This window comes from Apium graveolens, chromosome 6 (assembly GCF_009905375.1).
Source record: "Apium graveolens cultivar Ventura chromosome 6, ASM990537v1, whole genome shotgun sequence".
NCBI classification, from domain to species: Eukaryota; Viridiplantae; Streptophyta; class Magnoliopsida; order Apiales; family Apiaceae; genus Apium; species Apium graveolens.
Genome location: NC_133652.1, coordinates 3,003,124 through 3,023,433, shown reverse-complemented (window position 1 = coordinate 3,023,433; position 20,310 = coordinate 3,003,124). Strand labels below are relative to the sequence as shown.

Sequence of the window (20,310 nt, the reverse complement as noted above, 5' to 3'; positions counted from 1 at the left end):
TTTCATTTCAATTTCTGAAATTTAATCACGATGAATTATATCAAAAATAAAAGATTTAAAATCATCGATGGTAAATCTTACAGTGTTTCGGAGTTTATTTATATTCCATGTTAAGAATTTACCATAGAATAAGGTAGGAAACAAATTACAATTACAAATCAAGAATGTAAAAAAATGCAACCCTTTTATAATAATTTACAATTTCAACTTGTAACCATTAGATAATCTAAAAGTATATGATACTCAAGTGTAAACCCAAAAGACCGAAACTATCCATTTACCATAAGCTTTCTACCTGAGCTGTAACAGAGAATTTAATTGTATGGAGGGGACCGTTATAAACACTCTTACGGGCGATACACCTAAGCCTGCTTGTCCGTTTGCTTAACTGCCAAGTTAGATAAACAATACGTGAGACGAGTTAAAGGCACAATAAGTAACTAATAAATTATATAATCTCTAATAACTTGGCCTGAAAGGTTAATTAAAAGAAAATGTTAGGTAACAAAGGTTTAAGGTGAAAGGTTCATTGGGTTTATTTCAACTTTCTTGAAATATTTTTTTTATCAAAACTTTTTGATCAAAACAGTTTTAGCATAATAAATCTTATCTCTTGCTAAATACTTTTTTTCATTTGAAAACCATCTTCACTTGCCCTTTTTGTATCAAAGAATTCAATATATTGGATGCACATTTTTATTAAAATTTATTTAATTGGAATGTATAACTGTTTGAACTATACGACGGGTGATCAGTCGCGTACATATCATAAATACAGTACCTAAAAAAAAGGTTACTATGTCAGCCTTTTAAATGTCGGTCCATCTCTAAATTTTTATATACGGATCCATCTCTGAATTTTACGTTGCACCGATTCATCTCCGGGCTTCATACACTTGACTCGATCATTCTTATAAGACCGATTACGCCTCCAAGAATTTCATTATAAAACCTTTACATTGAAAAACTATTTGTATTTAAAATACTTTTCATTTTTAAAATACTTTACCATCCGAAATTTGTTATAACATATACTCGATTGTAAAAAAAAATAACTAATTCTGCCCAAAATGCAAGAAATTACATCAACATATACTTCTCATTTATGTGAATGACTATACTTTTTTGAATATATCAAAAATAACAAATTTCATATTTATATCATTTATTTATAATTATCACAATCATCAAATATAATACATTTATTTTTACATATGCTATCTCATTTTTGTTACCCAGATCGAAGTCAAGTATCAACTTTTTAAAAACACTAGTTTATAACCCGTGCTTTGTACACGGGGATCTCAAAAATTATTTAATAAAATAAATAAATAAATTTATAATTTAAATTGAATAATTTGATTATGAAAGATTAAATTATCTATATAATAAGTGTATTACATCTACATATTATGATAAATTTATTTAAGAACTACTTTCGTCACATATGTTATTTTTATGTTATATATTTTATGATATTATTTCTATAAATAGATCTGTTAAAATTTAAACTTTACTTCAAATTTGTATTAAAAACTTACCATAAGTGGTTTTCAAAAAAATAAAACTTACCATAAATAACACAAATCATATTTAAAATTGTATTATAAAGTTTCTATAATTAAAATGGGTCATAATAAGTATATGAATCTTTTATAAATCTAATATGGATATCAAACCTAAAAATGGATAGTGTACTGGGTTAAATTAAAATTAAAAATTATATCCGAACCAAAATATGGATATCAAATTTTAGGAAAGAGTTATCGATCAATTTATAATATATATAGATTTGAAACTAGTATTGTAGTGCAATTTTTATTTTATTACTAAAAAACATTTTTTGATGTCCAATTATAGCCCATCTTGCATTTATCATTGACTTGCTCTAAGGAGTTCCAATATAGAATCTGGACTCGGTTTAACCGGGGTCCGGCCTTCGATGCAAAAAGTCTAGGGAAGCGCGTCATTAGGGGCAATTCGGTCATTTGCAGTCGGTCAGATCAGAGGTGTTTTTCAAAGTGTTTGAAAGTACGAAGAGTTTGTAAGAGAAAAAACCAAACCCAAACATCAATACAATTCGACCTCCCCCCGTAGCACAGGCATTTAGCAGGCCCTAAGCGAGAGAGAGAGAGAGAGAGAGGGAGAGAGGAGAGAGATGGCAGTGAACTTGGAAGATGTGGCAACTGTAGATCTAATGACTGAGACTCTTCGTCGCTTGAAGTGCTCTACTAAACCTGACAAGCGTCTCATTCTTGTTGGTACTCTCTCTCTCCCTTCCTCTCTCCCTCCCTCCCTCTCTCTCTCTCTCTCTCTCTCTCTCTCTCTCTCCTTCTCTCTCCCTCCCCCCCTCTCTCTCCCCCCCTCTCTCTGTCTATCTGTATCTATGTATATTGCATCATGTATTTGTTATGTTATGTTTGTGCTGTTATGTATGTGTTTGCATTTAAATCCGAGTTTTATTTATATTGGAGCTTCGCTGAATTGAGTTTGAATGTCATGTTTATTAGAGTATTTATTTACCATTTCTTTGCTTCAGGAATTTAGAGATAGAGATAGGGTCATATGGATATGGGCTAATTTTTTATAAGGGGTATGGAACAGGGGGTTTATTTTTGTGTATGTATATATTTGGAGCGTTGAGGAGTGAAGATCTTAACCGGGGGGAGAGGTGTTATTACTGAATCCTCTTTATCTTAATTTTTTAAAGGTGTTTGCTAACGGATTTAATCTAATTGCGCTATATGGTGTATATTGAAATGATTGAAACTAGTTTTCGAAGTTTAAACAATTTGTTGGGTAGTAATGATATTGCTTTTATTCCTATTGAATGCTTACCGGTTGAGTGGAGTTATCAGTCATTTTTGGGATCTACATGTTTCTTTGGAAACTGAATTTAAACCGAAAATTTCTGAGTTATCCTTAAGCTTTATCTTTTTTTCAAACCCCAAGTGGAAGTATAAACCGAAGAAATTTTTGTTGATTGGCGGATTCGGACTTGTGATTCGATTGTTCTAGTTTATTTGTTTGTAAAGAGATATTGACTAAAGCTATCTGCAAACACAAACAATTGTGGCTGTAGAGAAGTTTGCCCTAAGTTTATTAATAGTGCTGTAATTTAATAGTCCCTGTTATAAATTTCAGTTGGACCTTCTATTGACTGGTGCAATTGTGCCAATTATTCATCAAGTATATATAATCTTGAATAGTTGATGCTTTAGAGGTCACATTTTAAATAGGCAATAATCGATGGACTCTAAGAATTGGAACTAGTCAATGTGAATGTTAGTTTAGCTTCTTTATGGTGATTATTGTTCGTTACTAAATGTTGTATCTGTGGCAGGACCCCCTGGATCAGGAAAAGGAACACAATCACCAATTATTAAGGACGAGTATTGCTTGTGCCACTTGGCCACTGGTGACATGCTGAGAGCTGCTGTAGCTGCTAAAACTCCTCTAGGCATTGAAGCTAAGGAAGCTATGGACAAGGTATGTCTGTGTTTTAATGTATGTCTGTGTTTTAATGTATGTCTGCTCTGTATTATACCTTATGAGCCTAACTCTTATTTATATGCTTGTAATTATTCCACAGGGAGCACTTGTCTCTGATGACTTAGTTGTAGGAATAATAGATGAAGCTTTGAAGAAACCTTCATGCCAAAAAGGATTCATTCTTGATGGGTTTCCAAGGACTGTGGTTCAAGCAAAAAAGGTCCGTTCGTTACTTACCTGACATTATAATAGTTTCTTTCTGGAACAGGAAACCAAAACAGATCTTTGCTGCTCATACCTTACATTATTCAAATTTTAATTACTTCCGACATGTTAAAGGCTAATTTGTATTTTTAAATCTAACGCAGCTTGATGAGATGCTTGAGAAGCGAGGAGTTAAAGTTGATAAGGTGCTTAACTTTGCAATTGATGACTCGATTTTGGAAGAGAGGATTACTGGGCGTTGGATCCATCCTGCAAGTGGTCGGACCTACCACACAAAATTTGCACCTCCCAAAGTTCCTGGAGTTGATGATGTAAGCTTTTTATTAACTTGTTATTTCCTCAACTCTACATATATAATGGATCAACCACATGCTTTTAATCTTGAAGCATATTTTAAGTTTTCTTCAAAATCATATTAACAGTAGAACGTGACATTTGTATCCGGAAATCATATTGAATTAAATATTATATAAAAATTAAAAACAAAACAAGAAGATTGAGCTATAGCTGAATTTCAGGGATGATTGAGCAACATTCACAAATTAGCATAGACACAAATATATTGATTACACAGCTAATATTGCCAATTTTTCCCTCGAGTTAGTACATTTTGTTGGCTCCACAATTGTGTATTAAATCTTAAAACAGTATGAAGGTTCTTGTTAATAGTATTAGTGGCGACAAGATTATACATGTGAGATTGTTTTTTTGTGACTGTGCCCTGGGTCCATGATTTCTGGTCCGCTTCTTGTTTATATATAAATCTGTACTCTAAGCTGATTTACTTGCATCCTGCCCTTTCAGTCGTTTTCTATTTTCGTGCCCCTTTATGTCAAATAAAAATTGATAGCTAATCTCCTTCCTCTGCTGACTTTCTGAAGGTCACTGGCGAATCTTTGATTCAACGCAAGGATGATACTGCAGCAGTTCTTAAGTCGAGGCTGGACGCATTTCATAGACAGACTGAACCTGTATGCTTCTTAGCATTTGAATATTATTTATTTTTCTGGTTACTGTCTTGTGTATATTTGTGCCTAAGTTCTGTTTTAGCATATATCAGTCCTGCAATAATTTTTTACTTGATATCAATGTTTCTGCATATTCAATATTGCTTCTCTTTTTAATGTAGTGCTTCCTCAGTTTTCATTATTCTGTTTAAGTTTCTCATGCACTTGCACTTAAATTATGACAGAAAATCATGTTTTGGTGGTTGTAGGCTTGTAGTGATGTTTTAATAATTTATCGCGGCATAAATAGCATGGTGTCACTGGTAATGGTAGTATTCATACTTGTGTAGGCAGTAGGCGATCAATCTTGTTAGTTAGTTGTTGCATGTTCTTTCAAGGGATACCACTGTCATATATAGTAATTTTAGATTTCCGCATTAAAGTAAAAGGCCTGAAATGGAATTCAAATGGATTCGTTGGTTTTATAATAGGTCAAATCTATTACGTAAATCGGATGGAGAAATTTGTCCCATGATTTAGTGTATCTAAACTCTTTTTTTTCTTGTATGAGTATCGAAAGTCCTTGCATGTATTTACTTTTTGATGTACAGGTTATAGATTACTATAACAAGAAGAATGTAGTTGCGAACCTTCACGCTGAGAAACCACCGGAAGCTGTGACAGCCGAGGTTCAGAAGGCGCTTTCTTAGGCCAGAGCCCATTTCAAGAGACTTGAGTTGAGAAATGAAATCCTAGATTTTTTTTTGTCCTATTTGACTTGTAACTTTATCAGCTTAGACAACTATTCTGCAGCTTTTGTTAAACACAAGTATGAAATCCTGCAGATGGTTGGTGAATTTTATCAAATAAATACCTAGACAGATAGTTTGTTGCTTTTTTGCGCATTTGCTGGCATTATTAATGTAATAATTTGTTGGCATTATTAATTTTATAGCTTGTTGCCCGATAAAGTTTAACAAATTTTCACCCTCTTGGAGTTGCTAATAATATTAATTTCAAACTTCTTTGTTATATATCAAGTAGATAAATACAAGCCGTCAAGCCCTAACAAATGTTAGGATGTCAAGTGTGAAGTTACATATCTGATGAGTATAATCAGGCACTAATTGTAGCACCAGTATCATTTTTAATGTGAAAAATACTCGTATGATTTTTGGCTTAACCCTTATAGCTAAACTTCTATGAGCACTTTATACTGATGTTTGGCTTAGGAACATGGAGCAAACAATTTTAAATTAAATCCATTATCCATGACTATATAAGAATTTATATTGCAATATATTGCAATCCATTAAGAGCATCTCTAAATGGGACGAGCCTTTAGCAAAAAATGTGTCAAATATATCATAAATATATATATTTTAGATATTATAAAAAAAAAAATCACCCCAATGATACATTCCCCTTGCTAAAAATTTAGTAAATTTGTTTACGTTGGCTATATTTGTCAAACATCTAATAACCTGTAATTAAATTACACATAATTTGTTATTGCCATATCCAAATAATACATTTTATTTATAACAACCTGAAATAATAACAACATACTATTTTAAAAATATATCTAATCATTATTACCAATTTCACCGGAGTAAATAACTTTACGTAAATTTTTAGATAATCTCTATTTAAAATTATTTAAACTAACAGTTTTAACAATACCGTTGGAGAAGCTTTTAAGAGCATGTGGAGTAATTATAGTAATTAGCTAAAACAATATAAAATAGATAATATGTAAAATTTGTTGAAAATATAATAAATTGTGTGGTACTCTATTAGATATAATGATAAGTCATATTTAAAATTTTTGATTGTATGTTCAATTTTCAACGGTTATATTTTAGTGACAATCTTTTAATTAAAAAAAGGTTGTGAATTATTAATAAAAATTGTTTTTTATTTAATATAAGTAAAAATAATATATACATTAGTAAAAGGATATTTAATGATATGATTGTAATTATTTAAACATAAGAAAACTTGTTAAGAAACAATACTTATATATTATAAAATATTTACTATTTTTTTATTGTATTAGTATATTTGTAAATTTACTAAATACATAATGTAGATTAAAGTAATTATAAAAGTCATTAATAAATTTGGTATAAATGAATTTTTTAATAATTTTTTGATGAAATATTTTTACACTTAACATTACATAAAATTATAAATTAATACCCACATGTATATATATATATAGAATTGTAAAAAGTTCTATAAAATTTATGTTTTTTGTGAATTTCGGGAATATCCGGACTATACCATCTAATCTAATGGTCCAATTTTACGTATTTTGATAATTTAAAAATAAAAAGAATAATTTTCAGGATATACACGTGGTAGTTGTGTTATTTTATTAATTAATGTTGAACAAGTAAATATATATGTTTGCAAATTAAGCAATTTTTTATAATATATATTTTGCAATATTTTACTTGTAAAGGTGATTTACAAGATTTTTATAGTGATATTTGTAAAATATGATTCGTAAAATATTATAGGTGTTACAATATTTTACTTGTAGAAAATATAAGGACTTTAAGAACTCCATACATATTTACCATACATATACTCAACCTGTGCATGTAGTATGAGAGTTAAATTTTAGAGCAAAATGATCTAAATTTGATATAAATGATACATTATGAGTAAATATTATAGCGTGCTTATTTCTTTCTCTAAAAATATGGGGAAAAAATCGTAATGTTAAAAATCATAACATGAGAGTATCCACAATCGATTTGGGGAAAAAACCCTAACTCTTCAATCGAATGTTCAATCGACCACCATCATCCAGGAGTCTTCCTTCATCGTGTCTTTCTTCTTCGATACTTCTAGGTATGTATGTCTTACTAGATCTTTCTATACAAATTTATTTGTAATATCTTGTATCATATGCTATACAAGAACTGTTCGAAGTGTTGTACTTTATGATGACTTCTCTAAAATACTATACATGCGTTGCATGTTACAGTATGGCGAATTTGGTTACATTACACTTTCATCACCATGGTGAGCTTACACCTCACTCCGATGGAACTAAGTTGGTGGGAAAGTTGAAGTTATAAATGATTTTGATCTTGATGTATTTTCGTTTAGAGATTTTGATGACTTCGCTGACAAATACTCTTATGACCCTTCTGATATGGTGTATTTTAAAAATGATGGGAAGTTTTGGGAGGGAGGTATGTGTCTAGTATATGATGATAGCACATTTAGGCGGTTGATGGAAATTCACCGATCTATGAATGTCGTTGAATTATTTGTGGGACATTTCTCACTTGACGAGGTTATCGACATGGCTGAATTAGAAAAAGAAAACAGTGGGAATGAAGAAAAAATAAATAATGAGACTGATGAAGATAACAAGAAAGACCTAGAGTATGGAATTGAAAGTGAGAGAGGTGATGAAAGTGATGACAACGTGAGCTTACATGGTAGTGGTGATGATGAACGTCCAATTTATAAAGCAAGAGCTAAAAAATTTAAGGAAACAATTAACATGAGAGTAGAATCAGGTCTTTTGAGTATGATAGTGTTCACTGATGAGACAGACTACGCTTCTGATGGGCTTAGGACAGATTCTTCTTCTAGTGAAGATGAGAATGCAAAAATAGGATATATTGGGCCTCCAAACCCTAAGAAGAGAAATAACACGGGTCTTATCATGGAAGGTGATAAACCTGGGATAATTAAGTGGCAGGTAGGGACAAAGTTTGCAAATATGGGTCAGTTTAGGGATGTTGTGAGGCAGTATGGGCTCAGGGATAGAAGGTCTATTCAGTTTGTCACCAATGATGACAAGAGATGTCAGGTGTGTTGTGTGGCTGATTGTAACTTTTATATATAGTGCATTTTTCTGTACACAGTCTAAAGCCGATAATGTGGAAAATAATATGAGCGAATGTTTTAATGCGTGGATTATAAATGAAAGGTGTGTATTAACCCATATGAATGTTCCCTTTTTACAAGTTCACTTGTACTTATTCATTTATATATTTCTTGTAGGTATATGCCTTTACTAACCATGATGCAGGAGATACATTTTAAGCTAGTGATTAGGATGAGGCAGAAAAGAGACGATATGTTGAAGACTGATAACATCCTATGTCCAAATATAAAAAAGAAATTGGACTACCTTGTGACTGAATCAAGAAAATGGACAGCTGGTTAGGATGGAGAAAAGAAATTTTTGGTTAAATGTGGGACTAGGGCAGTCACCGTAAATTTGGAGAGCAAAACTTGTGACTGTATATATTTTGATCTCACATGCATTCCATGTGCTCACACAATATCTGCCATACATGATCGTCGTCACTATCCAGTAGACTACATATCAGACTACTATAAGAAGGACAAGTATTTAGATGCATATAGCCACTCTTTAGAAACAATTAGGGGAGAAGAGTACTGGGAAATTCATTCAACTGATGAATTGCTCCCACCAGATATTCCTAAGAAACTAAGGGGACGACCGAAAAGATTGAGGAGGAAGGAACACTGGGAAGAGGGCAATAGAAGTTAAGTCATGCCAAACATAGTTGATGGGCCAGTGCTTCAAAGATTTAGCAATGAAAGAACAATGCATTACAATTTGTGTGGTGATTGTAGTCATAGAAAGACCAACTATCCAACAAAATGTGATGTTTCAATGAAGACACAAAGTCATGCCAGCGATATGAGTACAAGTGCACAACCCGTGAAGAAAACACCCAAGGAATTAAGAAGGCAGAAATTGTCAATTAGGAGAAAAATTGCAGAAGATACCAGGTGTAATTAACCATGATGCTGACAAAACCCTCACCCGAGATGGTGCTAAAAATGTTACAAGGGAGAAAAGTGCCAGAAAGGTATGTGACAAGGGTAAAGAACATGGTAATGTTAGATATATGGGCGGTAAACTGTTTGTGCCTAGGAAGAAATTGCCTCTAACCTCAAATTCTGATCCTCGAGGTATAGCAATGTGTTTAAGTGGTGAGAAATCAAAGCAATCGGAGGAATCACTTCTTGGACCTGTGGGCTACCATGCCGTGTTTATGCCAATATTGAGGCACACTAAATACCTTCTGACAGGGGCAACACCACCAGCCATAGAGTTACTAGTCACTGGAGCAACACCTAAACTAGTCAAAGAGCTTGTGAAGAGGAAAGGGTACAAGACTGAGCAATACCAAGCAGTCCAAATTCAAGAATGACAAGGGCAATCCATTTAATCTTGTAGAAAACTAGAATTATCCTTGAAGACTTTATTAAATTAGTATGTAAGACTAGTATATCATGGTTCACATATTTTTGTTAGGTTGAACTCAACCATTTGTCATGTAAACCTATGTTTTGACACTTTATTTTGTACATCTTATGGATGTTTCTGGTACTTTATTTTGTAAACCCTATGGATGGATGCAAATGGGTAATGAATGGTATTAAATGCTTTTGGTATGGATCCGTTCTGTTCTGTAGGAAAATTATATGCATTTTAGCAAAATTACATATTTATATTAGCCGCAAAAGTTAGTATATACACTAAAATACATCTTTTGGTTTAAACTTACAATTAGCACATACCCTTATTTTACCAGGGTGAGAATACAATGAACAACATAACTATAATTAAACAGAGTTTCAGAGATCTTCCAAACTTTTCCTTTTCTTCGATAAGTTTCTTTTTGTCCTCTTTCCACTCCTCCTTTGATGCTAAGCTTTCTTCAATGAGTTTCTCTTTTTCCTCTTTTAATGCCCTCTTCTTCTCATTCACTCACACCTAAGTTGCCTTCATCAAGTTTAATTTTTCCTCAAAAAAAATTCTTCTGTGATTTAAATCCGTTATTACATCTCTCGATCTTCGAGTGAAGTCCGCTTCATACCACTCAAAAAAATCACACCCATTCACAGCCTTCAAAATAAATCTAAAATCATTACAACAATTCATAATAAAAATTTACAAAAAATATTCAAAAACTTTAACTTCGGTCTCGAACATGTATAAAACCTCCTCCCAGGATTCTTCAACGGCCAAGATGTATAAATCTTTACTCTTGTTCCACAATTACAATTCTCATGCTCCCTATTTTTGATGGAGTCCAAGGACGAAGTCCCGCATGTTAAAGCCCGGGAGCTTTCATTCCTTGCCATCTTGAATGAATTATAGTGATTTTTGGTTATAAAGATTTGAATATGAGCTTCACTATATATACCCAGATAGATGTATATATATAGTCGTTGCAGTGTGTGTACAATGAAAAAGAAACGTTAGAATCCACATAAGGTCAATAATGACAAATTGTGATTTCCGTTTGGTCAATATCCGAAAACTAACGGTTAGTCATTACTTATTACTAGAGTGACCTAAATGAGACGGCTATAACTAGAGTGAAGATATTGATATTAATGACTCACTTGAGTGAACATTTTGATATTTAACCCAATTAATATCCCACATCGAGCAAAACACACAAAGAATGAAGTGAAAATTTTATAAATAGACAAGGCGAGCTCTTGTTAAGTTGGCCCGTCCTGCCAGGGTGAGAGGCGATATGCTAATGACCGTGTAGGGAAGGCGTGTCGTGCCTACACTTGAAAAGTACGAACACAATTTTAGCGCGAGTTAGCTCTGCCACCTCTTTGTGGTATGCTTGCCAGCCAATTTTTTGAAGCTCATTTTCTAATGGGCTAAATCTTAATACATTTGAAACAATTTTTAGAAATTCAAAAATATTGGCAATATTGGAAGTAATTGTTGCAACATATCAGCTAAATCACTGAAATTAATGATGAAGACCCTTGCTCATTCCGAAAATTCATTCACGAGAATATATAACACCCCCAAAATTGATGGTTATATCTAGGGGTGAAAACGAGTCGCATAGGTACGATAGTAAGGTCAGATTAGGCTCAAATTTATAAATACTCGTTCGGATTCGGTCCGTATTCGAATTAATTTTTTTACTTTTTACTCATATTCGGCTCGAATTCGAATAAAAATACTCGTATATGATTCGGTTCGACTCAATTATGTACCAAATTAATCGTTTTTATATATTCGGATCCATATTCATCTAAACTAATACTATAAAACTAAAAATACTAGAATAAATAAGTACAAAATTAAAACTTGGTCATTTTATAGAATACAATTTTAATATATATGCATAGCATGTAATATAAATTGTGAACATAATTAACGAAATCGAATCGAATATATTTAATACAAACATATTTAAGTACTCTCAAAATTATTCGAATTACTCTATATAAAAATGATCGAATATCAGAATAGTGAGATTTGACTCGATATTCGTTCGAATTTTAAAGTAAGATTCAAATTCGCTAATTCTGTATACGAATACGAATTATATTCATTATTAACGAGTCGAATCCGGATTCGAAGCCATACGTTTGTAAATAAAAAAAATCACTAAAATTAACTGTTTGCTCTCGCGTTCTTTGAACATTTCTAAGACTTGGGCATCATTGACAATATACTTCGAAGAACCGAATCACTAGTAATATTACTTTGTATTTGTATGAGTAGTTTGCATTTGCACGAGTAACGTGCATAGTCCTAAAATTAAAATTATAGTATTTATATTTATATTTATATTGTTAACAAAAATTCAAACCGTAATCATACCATAAAAATTAACTATGTTTTAAAGCATGGTGCGAGCTATTTCTGAAGTTTTGATTAACATGATGGCCCTTAACTGAGAACTAACCATTTCTACAAACCCATGTTTTGGTTTTAGCTCAACAAACCAAAACCATTATTCATTCTGTCCTTCCAACAAGGGTGATATAGAAATGAGTCTTAAACAGTTACAACAGTTTTGACTTGAAACACAATTTCCTCCTAGATTGGTTGGATGCTTTAATTAATCCACTCTAAGTTTGGCATCAAGGGCCGAGATTTCTAGAAAGTACGCCTTGAAATGTTCATAAGCATGCTTCACATCATCAACCGCACACATCTCTCTTATACTATGCATTGATAGCTGAGGACCGCCAACATCAACTGTACGAATTCCCATACCACTTGCCAGAATCGGACCAATGGTCGAACCACATCCCATGTCATTGCGAACCACAAAATCCTGAATCAAGACAACCACATCCTTTAGTATCGAAAAAATTATGTAACTTAAGACTTTTACACAGTAATATATATTACTAATATAGTAAATACAATAACTTTTCTCTTGAAAATAAGAAATAATGCAGGTAAATATATTAAAAAAAATTATTTCATACATCCCTAAAGGTAAAACAAACACAAAATGCCTTTCTCTGTGGTGGATATTTTTTAGCACAGTTTCTGAACTTCACTTACCTGAATAGGAATCTTGTGCTTCTGTGCTATTTCCCTAAACATGAAAGAAGTGACAGCATTAGTCGCATAACGTTGATTTGCATTGTGTTTAATCACAAGTCCACTATGCATTTTGGGCTGATGATTTTCTTCATGTTTGTCCTGAGGAAGACAATATGTTCATGAATAATGATGCATACAATTAGAAAGCACACTGCTGCTAACTGGGAATTATAGTACAGGATTATGTACCATATAATTTGGATGCAATGCATGTGCCATGTCTGCCGACACAATAAAACTCCTTTGTATAGCTATCTTCAGTAGCTGCAAAGTAATCAAGCATAGGAGTGCAAGTTAAAAAGAAGGCAGCCTCATAAATTGTTTTTGTTTCAAAAAAAAATCACCAATTGAACAGGTGATCAAGAAGTTGTGCACATTGGAAACCACGACTCAGAGGTTATATACTGTGCAAGAACACTATGATATAATATATGAATTATGTGCCAGAGAAGATTTAGACTGGTACTTTCTGAATATATTTGTTCTGTCACTCCTAAAATATTAAAATGTCAAAACTAAGTAATTCATAGAGGGAAATATTAAGAATGGAATAACATTTGCTACCTTAGAATCAGAACTAAAGGAACTTGTGATTCGGGAAAGAGCGTCCAGCATGACCGGAGATCCAGCTCCCTGGGCTGAATTAGATCCAACTTCCTCGTGGTCAAACAGCGCAACCATCCTCACACCAGTCTCATTCTCAAGACTACTTTCGGAAGAGGTAATGTCTATCAACGCCTAGAAGAAGTCATAAAAAGAAAATGCATAATCTACTGTCATATAAATTTTCCTTCGTTGCGTGTATAAGTGATGACAAAACTGCACATGTACAAGGAAGTGATGACTAGTGCAACATAGTTCACTAGCAGATGCTCAATTGCTAAAATAATAGTATTTAGCAAGTTAAACCTGACAAGTGGGCGAGGAAGCTTGTGACATAACTGTACAACTTAAAAACAAGTATATTACTAACAGGAATAGGATACAAAATGTTTAAGAACAAATAAGGCAATAATATATTGGATTGCATGGATTACAATATCTCCAGCATGTTCCTACAGAAGGTCAAATGAAATTCTAAACATAGCAGCGAAAAACAACTTAAAAAACATCTGTTTCTTACAGAAGGCTAAATGAAATTCAAAGCTGAGCAGCAGCAAACAAAATAAACTAAAATTTGTAGCTCATAACATTTGTTAGCAAAATTTCAAACTGCGGGGTTTTATGTTTTCTTTTAAATTTCCATTCAATTTGAACATGAGATTCGTGTTTGAAGATTGGAGTTATGAAATGAGCTCTCTTTGAACATAACATCCATGAAATTTGAACACTTCAAAGTAGTGTATGTATTTTACTCTTCTATCTTAGTTTTTTCTTTAATATATCTATATAATTTTGAGGGACTTGCCAACGACAATACCATATATTAAATTCCAACACTAATTATAGATAGGATATAATTTCGTCTATGAGCCTAATTTTAATCAAATCTATGGCCATTTTATTAAATTAAGGAATTCATCTGAAGATACATTTAAACAAATTTACCCAAATACACATATAAGCCAAATCAAGAAAAACCATTCAATAGTTATTAGTTTCATTAGTTAATCATTATTGACAAAGACACTCTCATTTAAGAGAACCACGATGGCAACTACTAGTAGAGTTGGACATCATAACGTAACTATAGGGTTGCTTGTGAAACTTGACAGAAAGCGAAGATTTATATCTTTATCAAGTTTTCGGCTAAAGCAGATGTCCTAAATAGTTATTACGCCAACAAATTCCTTAGGTAACTCTGACAACAGCACTTCCCTTAATTATAAATATCTCCACTATTCTAGCAGCTGTCTTCAAGTGAAATTTCCTAATAAGGAATTTATGATCAACGCAGAAATTACCACGGAATAGCATCTATCCAAAATTTTCACATAGAGCATGAGGAATCAGCAAAATCAACTACTCCCTCTGTCCCAAAATAAGTGTCGCTTTGACTTTTGACACGCTTTTCAAGGTACTAAAAAAAGATATTTGCATATACTTTTTTTAATTTTTTTTTTCTGAATTAAAATTTTACATTAATATTTTTATTTAGAAAAAAAAAATTAAAAAAAAAATGTATGCAAATACCTTTTTTTAACACCTCAAAATACGTGTCAAAAATAAAAGCGACACTTATTTTGGGACGGAGGGAGTATAACAGATGTAACACAGTCAAAACTAATAAAGGAAACAAGTCAATAGAATGTGATAATAAGAACGACCGTCTCAATTTTGCTCCACTTGCTTTCACTTTTAACAAAACAAGAGGGGGAGGGGGACAGCATAGTAAAAATAAAACATGTACTTTGACGGGGATCAAATGGGTTGTTCTACCTTTAAAGAGCAAAATGACATGCACAAGTTGTCAAGTCTTCCGGAGAATATAAATTCTTTCATGGCACCGGCTATTAGACTTGGTTGAGTATCACATGCTTGCAATTCAAAATCACATATCTCATCTGGCTCGCAGCTAGCTTGAGTCGCAAGAAGCTAGACGATATGGTGGCAGGGAGAGAATGCAATAGTCAAATTAGAGAAACCCAACATGTACACGTATGTGTGTGAATCAGCATTTAGCAACATAGAGCGTGTTTATAAATTATGTGCATAGTGTTATATTCATGAGTTAAACTACGACCAGCAGAAGACACAGAACATTAGAGCGCTTACTTTTAGAAGAAGCGAATGATGTTTCTCAGGAGAGTTCTTTCCATCAGTAGGAAGTGCACCTACATCACTATTCTCAGTAACCGGTTTATTGAGCTCTGCCTGCAACAAGAAGTACGAAACTGAAATGTGAAAGCTTATCTACAAGAATTTTCTAACGTAATAAAACGTGTGCTGCATCTCAGACATTTAGCAAGTCCACAAACTAGTCCTTAGTTCTTACATACATCATACTTGTATGTGTGGCTAATTATTCAAAATGCTGGAAAATTGCATGCCATTTACTCTCAGATAGTGTTTTGAATCCTCATTCATTCTTTAAAAATTTATCTTTTTAAGCCAGGAAAGTTATCTGGCAAGCCTGCATATATTATCATTTTCTTATTGAACAAGTACTTTAGAGCTGCTAACATTAATTTCACATTTGACACTATAATTCAAATATTTACACCGTTAATATTTTATATATGGCATATTTTTTGACAAACTAAGTCAACTGAAATATAGATTGGGTACCCAAGACAATAAGAAAAGCTACCTTAATTGATGTTGCCAGGATAGGAACAAGATGGCTGTGTTTATTCACCTTAAATCCATCATTAACATCCCTATCCAACAAACAAGAAAGCTACTTTAGCACAACCGGATTCCACTATATATACAACAGTCCTTTAAAAAATTATTCTTACAGTATAGAAGTACCTGTCTAGGTGAATTGCCAAAGTTGGGATCCGCAAAATAGGCTCCTCGATTCTAACAAGTCGATGGGTGTACGATGCAGAGTCATCTTTCCCTTGTTTGATAATCATTCTTCCGGCAACAGTCAGGTCTCGATCAAACCATGTATGCCACAGACCACCTCCATATAACTGCACACCAACTTGCAAGAAACCACCTTTTGCCACCTAATGACATCCATATTCCCAACAATAGTTTAATTACCCCTATTAAATTATATCAATATTAAACACACATTCAATAAAAAAAAATGAAATCATAAGAAAAAACAAAAATAACCTTGGAAATAGGCTTCAATTTCAAACACGGACTGTCAGTATGAGCACCAATTATATAGCTTCCATTTCCAGCAACATATCTAAAACAGAAACAAACTGACATTATTACGAGACATAACCACAAAACTGCAATGCACGAACTTACAAAAACATTTCGTGACTATAAAAAATGTACATGCCACACGACCACACAATTGTACAATTATAGTTAGTCTATGCCACAATGTGTTACTTCTGAGTGACTACTAAAAGTCAATATCTTTCTATAAATATATACTAGTCTATAACATATTAACATATGAATGAGGGTAAATTAAGAAAACCATTGAATAGGAGTATAATAATAACGAGACAAAATTTAGCAAAAAAACAAGACAACCAATTATATAACATCCAATTCTAGCAACACATCTAAAACCCAAACAAACTAAATATAATCACAAAAGTAACCATACAAAACCGTCTGCATAAATTTAAAGCAAACATTCAGTAACTTAAAAACTTGTAACAACATTCTACATAAATTCACGATCTTTCTGTATAAATACAACACAACTATAATTAGTGTATGCCACAACACGATACTTTCGAATAACTACTTAGTCACAATCTATCTCTATAAACACAACACTTGAAGTTAGTGTATACGGTATACCACAATACGATACTTTCGAGTAACTACTTAAAGTCACAATCTTTCTGTATAAAATACGACACAACTATAGTTAGTGTATGCCACAATACGAAACTTTCGGAAAACTACATAAAGTCACAATCTTGCTGTATAAATACAATATGAATGAGGGTAAATCAATAAATGCAGTAAAAAAGAGTAAAAAGGATGAAGAAGCATACTTTTTGCCAATAGCAAAAGCTACAATAGTAGAATAATTCCTGGTGAAAAAATACTTCTTGCCTGCTTGTAAATTCCAATCTTCCTTCTCAGAAATCTGCTCATACCCACCATTTTTCAATTGCCTTTTTGCCTCCTCTGTAAAGAACAGTAAAAAATGAAATCAAAGATTAAAAAAACCCAAATTTCCAATAAATTAAATAGACCAGTTACAGAGAGAGACAGGAGAGAGAGAGAGAGAGAGAACCCAATACTAAGATAACAACCAATTATGGGGGAGAGAGAGAGAGAGAGGGAGGGAGAGAGAGAGAGAGAGAGAGAGAGAGAGAGAGAGAGAGAGAACCCAATACTAAGATAACTAAATTAACCAATTATGGGGAGAGAGAGAGAGAGAGAGGATGTATACCAACAGCGTGAAAAGCAGTGGGGGAAGCGTTTAAAAAGTCTACCAGATCGGAAGCAACTGATCTCTCCATTGTTTCTGTCGTGTGTTGTGTGTGTATGTGTGTATGTATAGTGAGGTCGAATTTGAGAATCTATTACCTTGTGTTTTGAGGGAACACGATTCGATGAATTTGTTAACTAGTACAGTTCGGAGAGTGAGCTAGTAGATTTATAGTGTAGTTCTAATTAATTAATTTTTAGGAATTGTTTAGTTTACTTTTATACAAGTAGACAAAATGCCAATTATTTATTTTTGTGAAATCAAATTATAAAAATTATACATGACAAAAAAAGATAATAGAAATTTTACATTGCAATTTTATTTATAGCTAATTTAAATTATTACAATTATTTTACTCGATTTTGCTTTTTTACGTAATTAGGGATTTTCGTTGGGTTGCTCTGACAAAATATTATATAAAAGTAGTAATTAAGTTGTTATTTTAAATTTTTAAAAAAAATTAAAATTTGTATTAATCTTGATAGTGCTGAAAACAAGTCCGTGTAATCGAGGTTCGAATTCGGATCTCGTATTCGACTCTTTAATAATTAATATAATTCGTATTTATATATAAAATGAGGGAATTCTTCAATTTTATAAATAGATCGAATATCGAGTCAAATTTTATCATTTTAAAATTTGATCATGTTAATAGAAAGTAGTTCGAATAATTTTAAAGTATTTATTGAAGATACTTTATTTGAATTCGTAAATTATGTTTATAAAATATATTATATGTAGTACACATAATTAGAATAATAATAATACTCTAGAAAATTATCATATTTTAGTTTTTATAATTTTTATTCAATTATTTTTATATTTTTATAATTAGTAGTTAAACCGAAACAAATATGAATATTCATATTCAAATGCCAGGGAATCCTAATTTTTTTAACTCCGAAGAGAACCTAGCCTAAACTAGCATTTACTTCAACAATCCTCTTATATTTATTACTTATCTAATAATTTAATAGTAACAAATTAACAATTTATTCTTTTCGTAAGAGTAAGAGGAAGAAAGATGACGTGACTCATGTTTTATTATAAAATAATGTTTAATGGATTCTTAAATCCAAATGTAAGGAATATAATATAAAATTGCATTCCAAGTCTCAATGATTCTTTATATGACTAAGATACATCTCTTCTACCTTATCTTTAGGAAACCACGAATTATCCCTTATATTATTTTTATTAATAAAAATTTAATTTATCTTTCTTCTTTTTAGTTCTTTTATCACTCTTCATTTCATATCTCATTCAAATTTATTATTATAAAAATAATAAGAAATGAAGATAAAGATCATTGTTGGAGTTAAAATTTAAAATTCTGTCTCAAATTACTAAGGAACCTACTAGGATTCTGTTGGACTTGTTGTTACTTAAAAATAACTAGTAAGATGAAGTTATTAGTGATATAAGAGCAAATCCAACAACTTGCTTATACATTCTTTTAACTCAAAATATAAGGAATATGACATAAAATTGCACTCCAACGGTGTCTTAGCACTACAAGAAACATAGCAATAGACATCGGTTAGGAATCGATGTTAAAAAAAATTAAAAGCGATGTCTTTGCATGTGTAGAGAAAGGTCCAACTTTTTAGAAGGTCCAACTTTTTAAACATCGATTCACAACCGATGTTTAAGATTCACCTAGACAACAATTTTAATTTTGGAACTGATGTCTTTTTTCAAATATCTTACATTTTAACACACGATCACGAGTTCAATATTAGTTTATCTTATAATTTTTATCAATTTAAGCATGCGACACACAAGAGAAAAAAAAAGACAAAGACAACGTTTACGCAAATAAGACTGTTGTAAATAAATACTTTTGACATCGGTTATTATCTGAAATGATGTTAACAATAAAATTAGACATCAGTTATGTAGGCATGTATTTAGAATCATTTTTGAACTGTTGTTAAAGATGTAATTTAACATCTATTATCTTAAATCAAGCTGATGTTGTATCTTTAAAAAAGACATCAGTTCTTTGTATATATGACACACAAATATGAAAATTCAAATACCGAAAATTAATATGACAAACCAAATAACCAGTATACCAAAATCAATATATCAAAACTAAACATACTTTCAATCGGCCAACTACATTGCCCAATTCATCCAATATCAAAACTAACTAAATATTCCAAATTAATCATCCAATATCGAAATTAATTACATAATTTAACCATCCAATACTAAAACTACAA

General features: G+C 32.0%; 2 protein-coding genes across 2 annotated transcripts; one reads left to right on the top strand and one right to left on the bottom strand.

The window, feature by feature from the left end:
- Nucleotides 1–2,036: 2,036 nt before the first annotated feature.
- LOC141668212 (adenylate kinase 4) lies at nucleotides 2,037–5,653 on the top strand. The gene is made up of 6 exons (XM_074474987.1): nucleotides 2,037–2,261; nucleotides 3,344–3,489; nucleotides 3,593–3,712; nucleotides 3,861–4,028; nucleotides 4,599–4,688; nucleotides 5,276–5,653. Exons 1-6 carry the CDS (start codon nucleotides 2,159–2,161, stop codon nucleotides 5,372–5,374), a joined length of 726 nt encoding a protein of 241 aa, XP_074331088.1. The 5' UTR covers nucleotides 2,037–2,158; the 3' UTR covers nucleotides 5,375–5,653.
- A 6,643-nt stretch (nucleotides 5,654–12,296) lies between these two features.
- On the bottom strand, nucleotides 12,297–18,232 carry LOC141667342 (putative aspartyl aminopeptidase). The gene is made up of 11 exons (XM_074473781.1): nucleotides 18,044–18,232; nucleotides 17,640–17,775; nucleotides 16,786–16,864; nucleotides 16,471–16,673; nucleotides 16,307–16,376; nucleotides 15,772–15,870; nucleotides 15,436–15,591; nucleotides 13,621–13,794; nucleotides 13,246–13,320; nucleotides 13,015–13,155; nucleotides 12,297–12,778 (listed from the first exon to the last, which is right to left on the bottom strand). The coding sequence occupies exons 1-11, from the start codon at nucleotides 18,111–18,113 to the stop codon at nucleotides 12,560–12,562; spliced, it is 1,422 nt and encodes a 473-aa protein (XP_074329882.1). The 5' UTR covers nucleotides 18,114–18,232; the 3' UTR covers nucleotides 12,297–12,559.
- Between the last annotated feature and the right edge of the window lie 2,078 nt (nucleotides 18,233–20,310).